General features: G+C 51.5%; 10 protein-coding genes across 10 annotated transcripts; 4 read left to right on the top strand and 6 right to left on the bottom strand.

The window, feature by feature from the left end:
- Positions 1-298: 298 nt before the first annotated feature.
- On the top strand, positions 299-1363 carry M409DRAFT_29019 (uncharacterized protein; the record flags this gene model as incomplete). Its single annotated transcript, XM_033809279.1, has 2 exons — positions 299-600; positions 652-1363. 2 exons carry the CDS (start codon positions 299-301, stop codon positions 1361-1363), a joined length of 1014 nt encoding a protein of 337 aa, XP_033661520.1.
- An 88-nt stretch (positions 1364-1451) lies between these two features.
- Positions 1452-2720, bottom strand: M409DRAFT_29020 (uncharacterized protein; the record flags this gene model as incomplete). The annotated part of the gene is made up of 7 exons (XM_033809280.1): positions 1452-1629; positions 1685-1731; positions 1787-1867; positions 1917-2029; positions 2082-2320; positions 2377-2453; positions 2523-2720. 7 exons carry the CDS (start codon positions 2718-2720, stop codon positions 1452-1454), a joined length of 933 nt encoding a protein of 310 aa, XP_033661521.1.
- A 494-nt stretch (positions 2721-3214) lies between these two features.
- M409DRAFT_59884 (uncharacterized protein) lies at positions 3215-4651 on the top strand (the record flags this gene model as incomplete). The annotated part of the gene is made up of 3 exons (XM_033814324.1): positions 3215-3549; positions 3608-3710; positions 3761-4651. 3 exons carry the CDS (start codon positions 3215-3217, stop codon positions 4649-4651), a joined length of 1329 nt encoding a protein of 442 aa, XP_033661522.1.
- Positions 4652-5282: 631 nt separating this feature from the next.
- On the bottom strand, positions 5283-6053 carry M409DRAFT_59885 (uncharacterized protein; the record flags this gene model as incomplete). The annotated part of the gene is made up of 1 exon (XM_033814325.1): positions 5283-6053. The coding sequence occupies one exon, from the start codon at positions 6051-6053 to the stop codon at positions 5283-5285; it is 771 nt and encodes a 256-aa protein (XP_033661523.1).
- A 318-nt stretch (positions 6054-6371) lies between these two features.
- M409DRAFT_70370 (uncharacterized protein) lies at positions 6372-7450 on the bottom strand (the record flags this gene model as incomplete). The annotated part of the gene is made up of 3 exons (XM_033818695.1): positions 6372-6431; positions 6481-6599; positions 6661-7450. 3 exons carry the CDS (start codon positions 7448-7450, stop codon positions 6372-6374), a joined length of 969 nt encoding a protein of 322 aa, XP_033661524.1.
- Positions 7451-7713: 263 nt separating this feature from the next.
- On the bottom strand, positions 7714-9038 carry M409DRAFT_37708 (uncharacterized protein; the record flags this gene model as incomplete). Its single annotated transcript, XM_033810784.1, has 4 exons — positions 7714-8126; positions 8174-8657; positions 8705-8818; positions 8865-9038. The coding sequence occupies 4 exons, from the start codon at positions 9036-9038 to the stop codon at positions 7714-7716; spliced, it is 1185 nt and encodes a 394-aa protein (XP_033661525.1).
- A 583-nt stretch (positions 9039-9621) lies between these two features.
- M409DRAFT_70372 (uncharacterized protein) lies at positions 9622-10829 on the bottom strand (the record flags this gene model as incomplete). Its single annotated transcript, XM_033818696.1, has 4 exons — positions 9622-9815; positions 9875-10331; positions 10394-10657; positions 10776-10829. The coding sequence occupies 4 exons, from the start codon at positions 10827-10829 to the stop codon at positions 9622-9624; spliced, it is 969 nt and encodes a 322-aa protein (XP_033661526.1).
- A 452-nt stretch (positions 10830-11281) lies between these two features.
- M409DRAFT_37689 (uncharacterized protein) lies at positions 11282-12328 on the top strand (the record flags this gene model as incomplete). The annotated part of the gene is made up of 1 exon (XM_033810783.1): positions 11282-12328. One exon carries the CDS (start codon positions 11282-11284, stop codon positions 12326-12328), a length of 1047 nt encoding a protein of 348 aa, XP_033661527.1.
- A 599-nt stretch (positions 12329-12927) lies between these two features.
- Positions 12928-13383, top strand: M409DRAFT_37678 (uncharacterized protein; the record flags this gene model as incomplete). The annotated part of the gene is made up of 1 exon (XM_033810781.1): positions 12928-13383. The coding sequence occupies one exon, from the start codon at positions 12928-12930 to the stop codon at positions 13381-13383; it is 456 nt and encodes a 151-aa protein (XP_033661528.1).
- An 85-nt stretch (positions 13384-13468) lies between these two features.
- Positions 13469-16073, bottom strand: M409DRAFT_70374 (uncharacterized protein; the record flags this gene model as incomplete). Its single annotated transcript, XM_033818697.1, has 4 exons — positions 13469-13530; positions 13926-15299; positions 15355-15928; positions 16023-16073. 4 exons carry the CDS (start codon positions 16071-16073, stop codon positions 13469-13471), a joined length of 2061 nt encoding a protein of 686 aa, XP_033661529.1.
- Positions 16074-16114: the final 41 nt, after the last annotated feature.

Below are 16114 nucleotides of genomic sequence, written 5' to 3' on the forward strand. Positions count from 1 at the left end.
CGGTTTGAACACAAGGTACATAGCCGGAGGATGGGTGCACTACCCGAAGACCGAAGAACCCGATACACGTACCGCCAGAGTCAGCAGCTTCACCTGACCAACAGCAGGATTAGGATGTCAGTCCGAATAGCACAAATGTGCGCGGTGACTTCAATTTCTGTGGAGCGGACCTCACGGGCCCGGCATACGGTTATCAGAGGCCGAAGGGCGTCAAAGTAGTACAAAAGGCTGCCAGTTGCTCCTCTCCCAGCATTGAAAAGCTCCAGAAACTGACTTTACCAAACCCGAACCCGTTAAAATGCTGGGAAAAGTCGCGCTCGAAGAGGCATTTGCCCTGCCACGAAATGCGGAAGTGACAGAATGGTGGGCTGGCCTCTTTGCCGTCGACGCCGCCAAGCACACGAGGGAGATCAACGATATCAACAAGCTTCGGATTGAGAAGATGGACAAGTTCGGCGTAGGGTACAAGATCCTGTCATACACCGCTCCGGGTGTGCAGGATGTGTGGGAACAGGAGAAAGCTGATGCCCTGGCACGAGAGGTCAATGATCATGTTGCCGGCGAGATCAAGGGCCATGAGGATCGATTGGGTGCTTTTGCGTACGTTGCTTCCCGTTCACGCTTTCGAGGCCTGGCTAACGGTAGTCCCAGTACTCTCTCCATGTACGACCCCAAAGTCGCGGCAGACGAGCTTCGACGATGTGTCAAGGATTACGGCTTCAAGGGAGCCCTTGTGAATGACACTCAACGCAACGACGAGTCGGGTAGCTCCATGATCTTCTACGACGGGCCTGAATGGGATATCTTCTGGTCGACCGTTCAAGAACTTGATGTAGCATTCTACCTCCACCCACGAAACCCCACCGGCGTTTTCTATGAGAAGCTGTGGGCACCGCGGAAATGGCTGCTTGGACCCCCTCTCAGCTTCGCGCAGGGCGTCAGCTTACATCTTCTGGGCATGGTGACTAACGGTGTTTTCGATCGTTTCCCCAAGCTCAAGGTCGTCATTGGCCATTTGGGCGAGCACATTCCCTTTGATCTCTGGAGGATCAACCACTGGTTTGAGGACGTTAAGAAGCCGCTGGGCTTGGATTGCAAGAAGACGATTCGGGAATACTTCGACCAGAACATTTGGATCACCACGAGCGGACACTTCTCGACTCCTACTTTGGAGTACTGTGTTCGGGAGCTGGGACCCGAGAGGATCTTGTTCTCGATTGACTATCCATTCGAGAGTTTTGAAGATGCGTGCAACTGGTACGACGGGGTCAAGCTGGATGGAGAGAAGACCGTGAAGCAGATTGGCCGAGATAACGCGAAGCAGCTCTTCAAGCTGGGAAAGTTCAAGGATGACAGTGCATGAGGAGCGAAATACAACTTGGGCCCTTTACACGAATTCGAAGGGCTTCAAATTTGGAAAGCTGATCAAGGTTTCGTGTTTGGCACACGCATCAATATCCTGGATGAGCAAGCGGCTTGTCAGACACGCCCTGTTCGCCCTCTTTAGCCAGAGAAATGTTGTATTCTAGCTCCAACTCGGCTTGAGGGTCTCCCTTCCTGGGCACGAATTTGACGACCAATTCATCCTTCACCGCAAAGACCGCATCATTTTCCAAGTACTTGGACTCCCTAAACGAATCTCAGCGTGACAACCTTTCTATTTTCGTGAGTAGATAATACTTACGAGTCAAAGACCTGTGTGGTGATTGGTTTGTAGCCGTCGGCGGTGACCTGTTTACGGTTACTACAGTCGGCGAATGAGCAGTATTGGGTGGAAATAGTCTACAATATAGTGAATGTGTGCAGGACGGTAAAGAGGTCGATCAAGAAGCTGTATCAACTTTCCTCCTGGTCCATCCGAAGGCACCTATCGCTGTTAGCTGGCGAACTAGACGATGTTATACTGCTATACTTACAGGATATGGGGTTGGACGAAGACTGTAGAAAACGTACTCCCCTTTCTCATTAGTCAGGAACTTGCCCCTGAGGTTGTGTTCAACTTGATCGTCATCTTGCTGCTCATATAGTCCTAGAACAATTAGTGAGCTAGCAGAGCTTCACATGTCTCGTGTAGTACTAACCATTCGTAGAAGCCAGCCACACATCGACCAAGGCATTGGCTAGTGGCTCCTTGGTCTTTGCGTCTGTGACGGTCCCATGAATATAGGCAACTTGACCATCAGAAGGCGTGTTGAATGTGATGGAGCTACCAAAGTCACGCAAGGGAGTGTCGTGTCGCCAGAACGGACCCAGAACAGCTGATGCTGTGGCCGAGTCGGTTGCCTCCGCAGCCTTGCGGTACGTAATGTCGTCGACCAGGCTAGCGCCGATCAGGCTTAATTCTTCCCCCAAGACTGTGTTAAAGAGAAAACATACGACTCTATTCCAATGACATCGCACAGCAATTGTCCCTCGTTGCGTTTGTTCGTGCTCATCTGCCCGGCCCAGTTGATCTACATGTTTGGACGATTCTGAGCTAAATGTGATTCACGCCGCCCAGCGGACTCAGTATCTAGACTCACCATCTCGACACCAGCCATCCATTCATCGAAGGTCAAGTCAACCTCTCTGGCGAAATCATGGACATGGCGAATGAGAGAGGTCATGACTTTCTTCAATCTGGCGTCTGTCTTGGGCCCGATCGACTTGATGACCTGTTCGGTGTAGGCGTGTCCCAGGCCGCCAGCCGGAAGCGCATGGTTCTTGTCGACGCCGTTCATTTTGAGGTAGCAATAACTGATGTAGTCTAATGATGTCTCCCCTGCCCTTTATCAGAATGGATGTCGTCCATCATGGCCATCATCACTCCGTCCGTCTCAAAGTAAGCAACTTCGCAGCTTCTCAGCCGCAGCACATAATCCTGGAGTCTCACATCACTCTCACCATTATCGTGACTTCAGACAACCTTGAGGAGCGGAAGGAGGTAGGGCAGGCGCTCGGCGGTCAGACGGTCCGTCTCGTGGGCAGCCCAGTACCCAGGTGCACGGTCCGAACACTCCCGAGCAGTTCTCGACCTCCCTCGCTCCCTCGGGTATCCCACCAAACAGGATGGCAGACTCTGAGATAGGCAAAGAGTTAGCTCAGGGCATGTGGCTAGGTTGACGATAGCGAAAAGCAATATTAAGATGACTTCAAGAGCGCTGTTCGAGGTGAAGGATCTTACTTACATCCATCGACAACAACCCTGACATCTCCTACACTCCAGGAAGCAGACATGCCTTCAGCAACGAACACACTTCAACCCGGAGAAGCCTGGAGGCATCTCGACATCGCCGTCGTGGGCGGAGGAATTGGTGGTCTGGCAGTCTCGATTTCTCTTCGGAGAGCTGGTCATAAGGTCACCATCTACGAACGAGCAGACTTTGCCGGCGAAGTCGGTGCATCGATCTCCTGTGCTGCGAATGGAGTCAAGTGGTTACGGGAATGGGAAGTCGACATTGCCAAGGGTGACGGCGTGTACTTGCGTCAACTGATCAACCGCGACTGGGAATCTGGCGAGCCTGTCAGCGTGTATGATTTAAATGATTACGAAGAGAAATGGGGCCATCCGTGAGTCTTGTCGTCGGGTTCAGAGAGGGAGACGTACAGTAAGCTGACATGTTTCGAGGTATTACATGTTTCATCGTCAAGACATGCACAAGATGTTGATGGACACTGCCTTGCAATCGGAGGGAGCTGGTACTCCGGTCAAGCTCATAGTTAACCACAAGGTTGGTGGCTCCTGAGCATGGTGATAAATACCAGCTGACTTGCTCCCCAGACCGTTGATCTTGACACCGAGAACGGCACCATCACATTCCATGACGGCACGAAAGCTCAGCACGAGGCTGTCATTGGTGCTGACGGGATTGGCTCCAACATCCGGAAACTCATTGGCATCCAAGTAGAGAAGAGACCCGCCGACTCCAGCTGTCTGCACGCCAACGTCACCACTGAGCAGGCAGTCAAACTTGGTCTTCCAGACTACTCGAAAGACTCCGCCATTGAGTACTGGGGAGGCCATCACACATTTAACAAGATCGTCCTCTCGCCCTGCAACTCGGGCACCCTGCTGTCATACTACTGCTTCTTCCCTCGGGAAAAGGGTGACTTCTCCGAGCAGAAATGGGACGCTTCTTCGACCGTCGAGGACCTTCTCGCCCCTTACCCTGATCTCGACCGTCAAGTTCTGGGACATCTTGGCATTGGACAAGAGATCCGTCCATGGAGATTGTGGGTGCACGAGCCTTACTCACACTGGCAAAAGGGCGTCGCTTGTATCATGGGCGACGCAGCACACCCAATGATGCCAGACCAGTCACAAGGGGCTTGTATGGCGATCGAGGATTCCGCTGCCCTCGGGCTCGTATTCAGCAAGGACTTATATCCCGGCAGTGTTCGTGAGGCCCTGAAGTTGTACGAGAGTGTACGACATCCCAGAGCCACCAAAGTCCAGGCTGCAAGTGCCAGGGCCAGAGAAAACATCCACGAGCGGATTGGCTTCTCAGATAACACGGACAATCCACTCTACAAGGTTAAGGATGAGCAGAAGAAGTTGACGATCACGGAGATGAACTCCTATGATATGAGGGAGGACATCAGGAGTAAGTGGCCAGAGGGCTGGCCAGCGTCTGCTAACGGGGTTACTGCAAACGTGATCAACGGAAATTGAGCGGAATAATGGACACTCATCGAGGATTGATACCAGTGTATGTTTATTCGCTTCAAGCCTGGAAGAGGCGTTCGAGTCTAAGTAGCCCAATATTAAATTTTGAAAATTACTTCACAAAGAGAACGCTGAAGTATGGTTTTCACGGAGAACGCGTCGAAGAGAGGGCGTGGTGCGATATATTCCAGCTTGCTCTGAGCCTGGCATCACCTGGCGGACGTGATGTCCGTAGAATCCGACTCCTGACAACCGCAACCTCAGACGTTCAGACTTTCACGACTGATCGCTGTGATGACACAAGGGCGTCGGGGAGTGAGCATATTGTTTCATCTTCTCTCTATAACTTACATCTCCTTCTCGGCATGCGTCAGGCTACCAAACAGCTCCGTGTACCGCAGAATATATGTCACCGCATATGCTTATCTCGACTCTCTTTGCCGCTCTGTCTCGTCCGTGTGATCCAGTCTACTAGCAGCAGATATACGACTACATGTAGAATATGATGGAAGAGCGATGAAAGCGATGGTGAGATCAAACTTTATTATGAAATACAAAGGGAGGATTCGTTACTTCAAATCTTCCTGTTAGAGGGGCTGTTTTCCAGTCACCTGTCGTCCCAATTCTCAATGTTCGCCTACACGTCTCCTGTTCTAGCGAGTTCCTCAAGGTACTTGGCCGCTGACGTGACTGTATACCTGGAGATGTAGTTGTGCAAGAACTTCGCCCACCACTTCTCAAGAGGAAGATAGATCCCATTGGCCTTCTTCGTCCATTGTACCGTCTCACTCGTCAACACCGCACCTTCGCCACGAGGTCTCAGGCTGACCACTATCAACCCAGCGATAGGGCCAAACGACTTCTTGCTACGCATAGCCAGCTCGCATCGTAGAGGCGTCCGCTTGACGACTTCGTACACGCCGCAGACAATGTCGCCTTCCTGGAACTTGCAGTCCTGGAGGTATTCCTTGGTGAATGTATGTTTGTCCTCGGGGAAGGCTCTGTAAAGGTAGATCCCTTGGAGAGAACGATAACTGAAAAGCTCGAAGCTGTGTCGGAGAATGGCTGTGAACATTCTCTCATGTTTCGGAGAGAGCGTTACGGTAAAAGTCGGGATGCGCTTGGTAACTTTGTCGTGACTGATGCGGTAGTATTTGTGATTCGATATCATGTCCTCATCTAGGGAGCTGATCTCGCCGCAGTCCAGGGAGGCCGAGCGGGACGAAGCATTGGGATGGGTGAGGATCAATTGGCGACCCAGCGACCAGTAGTATGCAAGAGGGTAGAGCACCGCACCGGCTACTGAGAGAGTGGTTCCGGCGAGCAAGATCTGGGTGTTGCGGTTCGCCGGAAGCTTCGCCAGAACGAACTGGCGCGCTGTGTCAATGTGAGGCTGCAAACTTTCCATCTTCGCTGGAGTATGGTGACGGGGGGTATATCCCTGGCAGGAAAGAATGTTCTTATTGTCGAAGTGTTGTTGAACTCGTCACTGGCACAAGCCGGTTCAGCTCCAGCCATCTCGGTTCCTCGGCTTGGGAGGAGTCTCATCTTGTGACAAGCCATGCTGTGTTAGTCCCGTTTTGGCATCAATGGCGACGATCAGGGGCGTGAGATATCAGGAGACAGTACAACAATAACAACAACAGGGTCGCGCCCAAAAACTTGAGCTTCCTTCCTTTACTCTGTACATATCTTATGCCAAACTTGTTCCAAAGCTTTCAACAAGTTACGCCTCGCTGCCATAGCGATCGCAAACCTCGATGAGCTTGGTTTTGATGCCGGGTTCCTGGAATTGCATCAGAAAAGTCAACATCACTCCTACGTGTCGTGCTTACACTTGTGCTGTGGCCAGAACCTGCGATGAGGTGCAACTCTGACTTGGGCAACGCTGCGTGTAGCGCCCAGGCAGCCTTCGGCGGACACAATATGTCGTATCGGCCTTGAACTATACTCACTTCTTGTATGTCAGTTACCTTGCTCAAGAGGGGAACAGTGAGACATTGCTTTCAACATACTAGGAATCGCTTGAATCTTGGCAAGATTGTGCTCTTCCATCAGTTGGCCAGGCTTCATGAAGAGGTCATTTGAGACGTAATGAGCTTCGAGCCTGGAGTGTGCAATCACCCAATCCAGGTCCTCCAGCTTTTGCAACGCATGACTATCGTCTCTCATTTGGCCCATTCTGAGTTCTCTCTTGTTCCACGCCTTACCCGCTGCTATTCTCTGCGCTTCTGGGAGCTGATTAGACGTGAGGATGCGGTAGTATGCGTCGATGGGTTCGGACCGTTCATTCTCTGGGAGGAACTGCAGCCACTCCTCGTGAGCGTCAGGAAAGAAGGTCGTAGAGGCTTTGCTCTCATGGATGTCCTTCAGCTCCTCAGGGGTGGCCAGTAGTACACCACGGAGGACCAGGGACCCAACGGTCTGTGGATGTATGTGTGAGTATGCGAGAGCCAGAGTCGATCCCCACGAGCCACCGAATACTACGTGCCACTTGTTGACATTCACATGTTGTCGCAAGACCTCAATGTCGTCGATCAGGTGCTGTGTGGTGTTGTCTTTGAGCTCTCCAAACGGCGTGGATTTCCCGGCGCCCCTTTGGTCGAACAAGACAACACGGTAGACTTGGGGATCGAAGAAACCTGCGTTGTCTTTCGATATGTTGCCTCCAGGCCCACCATGAAGGAACAGTGCCGCCTTCCCCTTCGGATTTCCGTATTGCTCGTAGTATACTCGATGGATCGACCCGACTCGGAGATAGCCAGTGTCAAATGGGGCGACGTGGCTATAAGACGTAGCGGCCATTGGAAAGTGGCAATTGAAGGCAGGAAAAAAGATATGATGACACGGGAAGTGAATTTCGCAATATGGGAGCTTCTGAACGCCCAGATCTGGATCGGAAGAAACTTTTAACTTGGAGTAGGTGGTTGGCCACGGCAATCTGTCCGCTGCACGCAAGAAGAATTACTGGTCTAAGAAAGTCTGGACCGGCTCACGGCAAGATAGCCGTCCAGTAGAACATGTACCACACCGGGCTATGCTACGTTCATGAAGGGAATTATGTTTAGCTACCACCACTTCCAAGGTGTGTACACATCTCTCACAATGCCTTCCTCGTCCGTGATGAAGTGCCAGCCGTACATTGCCCCCACAATGCAAGTGTGTTGGACATCCAGCACTAGTTTGTTCCCAATCTTCCACATTTCTTGAACGGAACACTTTTGCGAGCCGGTATAAACGAGAATACCGTGTTCCTGACTGACGCGCTCCACCACCCATCCCTCATGCTCGAGGCCTCGTACGCGTGCAAGACCAACAATGTCGCCAGGCTCACGAGTGAGAGCTAGCACGCCGGCATTGATCAATACTTCGTTGCGGTCTTCGTACACTGAGCAGACTTCGGCTATCACAGTCATCGCAAGATCTGCACGTGTGATAGTGCCTGTGGCAAGCTGTTGGAGGTCGTTATAGATTGTCGTTCCTGTGTTGAAATTCAGCAATGAAAGACATGGAGTGGGATAGACCGACCAGCTACAATCTCCAAAGTAAGTTTGGACGGCAAATCAATATCAACGGACTTTATGACTCTGGCTGTGATGGAAGAGCCGATCGCTAAGACCAGTGAACTGGAAGGCTTTGACCGGAGGCTTGCCACATCTTTCAGTGCCGAGACATGCTCCTGCAAGACCAATTTTGCGGTATCGAAGCTCCAACTTCTCCCCATCCTGGCTGGGTAAGAGTAGATGCCTGTCAATTTCACTGCGGAACTGGACTCAATAGCGTTCATAAGAGCCGGCAGCTGTGGCGAGTCCGGACGCACACCAGCTCGTTTACTCCCTAAGTCAAGTTTGATGAAGAGGGACCAGGGCTCCGAGATTGACTGCAATCGATGATATTGGGCGAGAAAGTATATCTGATCAAGATGGTCGACCATAAAGTGCAGGTTGGCTTGGCGTGAGAGCCGATCCAGAGCAGGCAGGACGGACGGACTGATTGGAATGGCCCAAAGAATCTAGATCAAATAATTAGCCTGGCATTTGACAGCGTGCAAATACAAACATCATCGACGGTTCCATCAGCTATGAGTGATCTCAGCCCCTGAGCCTCGGTTAACGTAGAGATGGCGACCTTTTTTGTGATCTTGCCCAGCATAATGCGTGTAATTTCCGTAGTCTATGGGATTTCTTAGCTGAGAAAGATGGCAAAACTGTGACCGTACCTTGTTCGTCTTTAGGTGGGCTCGCAAGGTGACTGCAGCCTTGTTGATGTTGTCATGGAGTTGAGCGGCATTGCTTCTGACGATGGGAAGAGAGATGCACAGAGACGGAGAGGGTAATGACAGCTTGTGTCTGCCAAAATATTGTCGAGGGTCTGGGTCGCAGTCTCCGTCCATGTTTCGTCTCCGGGATGTCCTTCCTCGTAGTTCTTCTCTTCCAGGTCAACGAGGTCGCAGACGTGGAACGATGTCGGACCGTGATAGGTACGAAACTAACGATGCTGAAATACGCTGCAACCGTGATGCTGGAGTGACTGCGGTCACGGCAAGAAGTCCATGGCCACACAAAGCTTGCGATGTAGTTGAACGGCATTAGGCAAGCGAAGTGTTCAAAACATCAGGACGGCAAGATGTCCTTGTTAGTGCCTCTTGGGTCCATTTGGCTGGACTGAACCCATCGTATGCTGTAGCCCAATTTACCGAAGAGTATGGTTCCGATGAGGTAAGTGGTAAAAATGGCACGGGCGATAAAAAGAAAGGGCCGATGTGGACATTCATGTTCGGCTTTGTTGCCGCTCAGCCTCATGCTAGCTGGGCTAGGAGACTACTTGGACTCGGTTGCCCGCTCCTCCTCCTCTTCTTGCTCTACATTATGCTTATCCGATCGATTATGTAGAAATATGTTCGCTGCATTGCGGAGTAATACACAAAGTCTCGAGACCGCCAGTCTTAATGCTGTATTCTAGCGTGAGTTAGAGTCTCAGAGGTGAATGTTCGCCTTGACAACTTTCTTATTGTCGCGATACGCATCCAGTACAGCATTGACCACATCAGCACGGAGCCCGTGAGGCTGTTTTACCTCGAATGCTGTAGGCGTGATCGTTCTCGCTTGCAGGTACCCCGGGAGACGCTCCCATAGAGCCATAGTGTCAGGGTGCTTTACGAATTCGTTGGCTTAACACTGTTAGCATGCTTCAACCCAAGGAGACCTGGCATTATTTTGTTAGACTCACCGAATACATCAAGCACTTTATGACCGTATGTCTCCATGTCCTCTAGCGGCCCGACTGGTACAAGACGTGCCAGTTTTCCTTGGCTAGTGCGAGAAAGAACCGACAAGGCTACATGGAGCCCCAGTGCCGCATTCACTGTATCCAATGCGTAGAGTAACTTGTCGCCGACAATCTCCTTGATCTTCGAGATTATGTCTCCGTCCTCAATGTGGCGATCAATAAAATGTGTCGCACCTCGAGCCTTCAAGTTCGGTTCGTCACCTCCAACCAGAACAATCTGGGAAATGCCAGCCATCTCTGCCAATTCAGTGGCGAATTGACCACATGCACTGCCACCGCCGACGATCAAAATTGATTGCGGTCTTTCCGATGGCGTGTCTTGAGTCCAAGGAGGGCTTATGCCCAGTGTAACAAATAGGGCTGTTGCGACCGAAGTGAGATTGGTCGGTATGGTTGCCTGCATGCGTGGTATCGTGGTCAGTCACATTCTTTTGTCTTCCAGTAACATGGAGAACGTACAGCTTCGTCATCATTGATGCTGGAAGGGAGCTTTGCCAGAAAGCGAGCATCGGTAATGGCGTACTCTTGCAGTCCGCCCTCCACGAAGCCAGGCGCAACTTCCGCTCGATGAATCACTCGGTCTCCAACTTGCAGCGAGTCGACATCTTGTCCCGTCTTGCTGACTATGCCCATGACATCTTTGCAAAGAACTGCAGGTAACTTGTCCGTGACCAGAAGACCCCAATCTCTCGAGAATTGATCCGAGGGAATGAGGCTCGCAACCTTCACTGTGAAATCAGATACGTCAGCGAGATGATGTAAAGTCCGGGGCAAACAGTTCGTATGCACCTTTGACTTGGACTTGCCCAGCCGCCGGCTCTGGAATCGGATGGTCTTGTACCAGCTCCAGTGGCTTCCCGATTTCTCTGACCAGCAACGCTCTTTGGCCTGGCATTTTTCGTAGAGGTGTGTTTGCAAAACGCCGTTCAATAGGTGAAAATTGAAAGGCAGATGTGTGATAAACTTGGTCTTGCTCTTATTTCGTTGACTGGACAGCAGTACTTTTAAATATTACAAACGCTAGTAAAGTTCAAACCGTCTAGTGTGCATGCGCAACCTGAGGCCGAATCTTGTGACAGGGGTAGTAAAGACATTAAGCAAGCGCTGTGTGAAAGAAATGATCAATAGGAAGCGAGTGCAGCGCAGGATTTACATAGGCACCAGGGCTTTTACGTAGGCAGGTACAAATTATTACTATAACGCCTGGTAGTAGATTGTTCTTCGGGGTTCTCGGGATTAGATCTCCCCGTGGACCCTACAACACCCATGTACCTCACCTTCTCGGCTTACAAACTACCACACCCAATGTCAGCTGGCAGCATCTTTGCGACGGCAAGGGCGACGACAATGGAGGGCAGAGAACCTCCCCCGCGACAATCCGGCATCCGAGCGTTCATGGCAGCCGCTCCAAAGGCTGAGCTGCACGTCCACCTGGAAGGCTGCCTGTACCCAGAATTAATCCATCGGCTTTCCATACGGAATGAAGTACATGTAGACCTGGACAATGGAGAAACTTCCGCTGGACATGACAAGGCCCTGGAGATGTTTTTCGACCGATATTTCAAAGGCATGCAGGTTTTGATCACGGAGCACGACTTCTACGAGGTCGTGCGTGATTACGTAGACAAGGTCGCAGAGCAGAACGTCATGCATGTTGAAATGTTCTTCGACCCTCAGGCGCATCTCGAGAGAGGAATCGAATTCAAAACCATCATCGCCGGTGTTCAAAGGGCAGCGAGTTATGCACGCACAGCACACGACATGAGCTTCTCACTAATCATGTGCTTCCTCCGCGAGAAGTCGGTGGAATCCGCTATGCGTGTCCTCCAAGACGCTGCACCATTTAGAAATATCATCACGGGAGTTGGTCTGGACGGGGATCCGACACAAAGCCTGCCACGGCAATTCAAAGACGTATTCCAGAAGGCAAGAGAGATGGGCTTTAACACTACTGCGCACTGCGATATAATGCCTTCCGATGGCATCGAGCAGATACGGCAATCGGTAGAAGATTTGAAGGTAGATCGGCTCGACCATGCATCGTGCATTTTCGATGACGAGTCTTTGACGGTCCTGGTCAGAGACAAGGAACTTGGGATAACATGTTGCCCGAGGACGAACGTCTTGCTGCATCAGGATACTGGAGCAGGCACAATACGTCTTATGCTGGCGAAAGGCTTGAAATGCAGCGTTCACTCAGACGATCCAGGACATTTTGAAGCATATATCAATGACAATCTGCAGGCACTGTCAGATGAGGGGCTCGAGCTCGAGGACATGGATCGATTAGTCCGCAACTCTATCGAATCTTCCTGGGCATCTTCAGAACGCAAACGTGCAATGTTACATGCTCTCGACTCATGTAAGCTACAGGACGTGGTGCGAAGATCTTGAGAGATGACGGCAAGCATGCGAGAGAGAACAACTGCGGAAAATTATTATTCCGCTACTATAATAGTCTGACGTCACTCATTCTGTTCAACCATCTCTACGGGTTTCTAATAACGTGTTTCTTCGTTACTTCTCGCTTTGCATTAACGAGAGGCTCTCACAACATCGAAGACGACTTCTCATCAAATTCATCTCGTACGTTGTGGGACGCTGAATATGTATCAGCAACACCATGTCTCGCGCGTACCTCTGCAACCGAGGCCGGATGGGTACGGACGTAGCCATTCATCACAAATCGAGTTGCTTGCGAATTCCATCCTGATGGCCTTGTTGCCTATGAGCTTTGTAGATGATTCCGAAGTCTACGACCTGTACCTGATATCTGGCGTTGCTCAGCTCCATGATCACTCATCTCCATCTGGCCATTGCTTACTCACTGTACGTTGATCCAAGCATCAAGCAGGGCCTTGCGGCGTCCAGCATGGTTCGAGATAAGAAAGGGTTGGGCTATAAAGTATGGCCTCAGGCCGTCTGCACCCAACTCATCGGGGACTCACAAGACAGACGACACATCGGAAACGCACAACACACCCACCTTACCAATGTCTTCAGCGAAGAAGATTCTTGTAGTTGGCGGCACCGGTGCCCAAGGGGCGGCTGTGGTTCGGGTTTTGGCTTCTACGGGTGACTTTGGAATCATTCTCTTCACTCGCAGCACAGACTCTTCCCAGTGTCAAGAGTTGCTGAAGTTGCCCAATGTCGAGGCAGCGATCAACCCAGCACCACAAGGATACGACCTTGGAGCCTTCGAGGCCGCCGCTCGAAGATCATACGGGGTCTTTCTTAATACTGACGGCTTCGCGCTCGGCGAAGAGGCAGAGACATACTGGGGTATACGACTGTACGAGACGGCCGTGAAAGCTCGTGTACAGCAGGTAGTGTACAGTGGTCTGGATGATCACTTCCGCAACTCAGGCTATGATCCAAAATCCTACGTTGGACACTTCCAAGGGAAGTCCAGAGTCCAAGGTGAGTCCTCTCTGGCGTTTAGTCCCTAAAGCAAGAGCCGATCAAGCGCTCGCAGCGTTTATCCAGGGCCAGCCCAAATCCTTGACTGCGTGGACTATCACTCGCGGATTTCGATCAGGCAAAGCGGAGGAGAATTTGAACATGACCTACGGCGAGAACTTCACCAACTTCTTCAACTTGTACAAAGCAAGCAATAGAAACGTAGGGCTGGTGAAGAGAGATTACCAGCTCCTTGATGAGATTCTACCCAATCGTGTCAAGTCAGCGAAGGAGTGGATGGAAAGGGTCGGGTATACTGGGGAGAGAGTGCCATTGTTGAAGGAGTTCAGGTAGTTTCAGACGTGTGGCAAGTTATATCATCTAGCGACAGAATTTGACAGAATTGTTTCTACGGCATTCCCATCTCAAAGCTCTCGTCTCAAGCCATAATATTTGTCCAGTAGCGTCATGATCGGTAACACAAATCAACGACAGATGGCAGCTAGATCATCGGTAGGAAATCGTTGCGGGAATCTCACAGGCCCACTCAGCGCATCCAGCACCTCTGTCGTGACAGCACCAGCGGCACCGCTGAAGACGCCAGGCTGGTTCGAAATACCCAGACCAGCCAGGAAAGCCGGTCCACTGCTTCCAAGAGCACCGATAGGCTTTCCATGGGAGTACGCCTGCTCCACGAAAGATGCCATATCTGCGGTGAGCGATGCAGAATTCGTAGAAGACGCATTGCCGCTCGACCCGATGAAGATAGCATCGTAGAAGACACTGCTTGAGATAAGGAATGAAGCAGTTGCATTCACACCTGATGCGAGCGTCCCAATCTTAGGGGCAACAACAGTGAGGCTGACTTTCTGTGCAGATAGCAAAGAGATCATTGCCGCTACATCACCGCCTGTGAGTAGTGTGTCATTCGCTATGACGGCCACTTGAAGGCCAACGTTGCTCTTCGTCACATTGGTGTCCAGAGTGTAAAACGATGACGCGTACGAATTCGGGTAGGTAGCGTTATTAGACACTGCACCTGTGCCTACAGGCGGCATCGTGGCTCCAATCCCATAGGCGACTCGTCGTGCTAGGCAATTGTCGATGTTGTTCAGAGTTTCGTCGATGTAACGCTGAACGACGGTAGCGTCACCAACATTGGCAAGCTCAAAGCGATATGCATCCACGGTATGCTGCTGAGCGTACTGTCCAAGGCCGTACCAGAACATTCTGGTTTGGTAGAAAGAGTCATAAGATGGAGCGTATCTTCCAATCGGTCCTTGACCAGCAGTCTCTCCTGGAGAAGTGTACGGTAGCGTTTCGTTGGCACTGGCGGACGAGACCCCGCCCAAGTTGTTGGGCGTCGACGTCTGATCGCCTTGAAAGATAAGCGGTTGCATGTAGCCGTCGCGGTAGTTATTGTTGACAGGTGCAATGGCCCTATTGATGGGCAGGAGGTAGCTGTTCGGGGAGCCATGGCGATGTGAAGCAGTGTCATCGTAGGACATCAATCGCCACTGGAGCACGGGATCTGGGACCCAGCTGACGCCGTCGACAACATTCGAGGGCGCAAAAGAGATGGCCTCTGGCTCGGCGAAGAAGTTTCGGAAGTTGCGGTTGAGGGTGAGCTTGCCCAGCTTAACCAGAGGAGCAACATCAAAAGGAATGACTTGCGTAGGGATCAAAAGGTCGTAACCTTTGTACATGAATGTGTCGTCGTCAGGGAACATCTGAATTGCCAGTTCCCATTCCGGGTAGTTCCCAGCCTCGATACTGTCGAAAAGATCGATCCGCTGCCAGTTCGCTTGCTTGCCGGCCAGGGTGGTGGCTTCGTCGTATACCAAGGACCGGAGTCCCAGCGTGGGCATCCAGTACCATTTGAAGAACGTGGACTTCCCGGCCGCATTGATAAAGCGATATGTGTGTACTCCGTTGCCACGAATATGTCGTTCGTCCCGTGGGATGCCTGTTGTTCTGTCAGCGAGTGATATCTTGAAGCCATTGGACGTGCCCAAGCTTACCCAGATCTGACAGCACAGTCATGAGCTGGAAAGACCCCTCGGGATGCAGATTGAAGAAGTCGTATGCCGTTGGATGAGCAGTGCCATCTGTTGGAAATCCCTTGTTCGCTTCTTGCTTGACGGAATGGATCAGATCTGGAAAGTCAATTCCGTCATTGATGAAGAACGACGGCACATGATTACCGACAAGGTCTTGATTGCCGCATTCCGAATAGATCTTGGTTGCAAACCCGTGTGTGTCTCTGTTCACTTCGCTGCCTCCAGCGCTAGCGACAACGACAGAGAACCGGGTGAAAGCCTCGCTTCTCGCTCCTTGCTGTAGCCAACAAGCACTTGTGATATTGCTCCAATCGCCATAGGATTCGAACTGACCATACGCCCCAGAGCCGAGGGCATGGACGACTCGCTCTGGAACGCGCTCGCGATCGAAATGGATCAATTTCTTGCGGCCTGACGTATCTTCGAGGAGGTTATAGCCTCGAGGCCCCGCACGAAGGGAATTGGACGTGTTGACTTGCACACCTTCGCCGGTGGTTTCGATCTTGCCGTTAGTCGAGTATGCAGCGTTGTTGAGCTGGTCGAGCTGTCGTAGGTTCAATATACACGAGCGTTGCGCAGCGTTGTGCGAGAGAGCCTACCTTCTGCTAGGTGACATCCTGAGACGATACCAACTGCGCGGCCAAGCCAAATGCTAGAGTAGTGACGGCGCCTAGCTTCATGGTGTGTGTCTAAGATCAGAAGAGACAAAGATTTTTGGCTC

This window comes from Zasmidium cellare (genome assembly GCF_010093935.1).
Source record: "Zasmidium cellare ATCC 36951 unplaced genomic scaffold M409scaffold_47, whole genome shotgun sequence".
Taxonomy (NCBI): Eukaryota; Fungi; Ascomycota; class Dothideomycetes; order Mycosphaerellales; family Mycosphaerellaceae; genus Zasmidium; species Zasmidium cellare.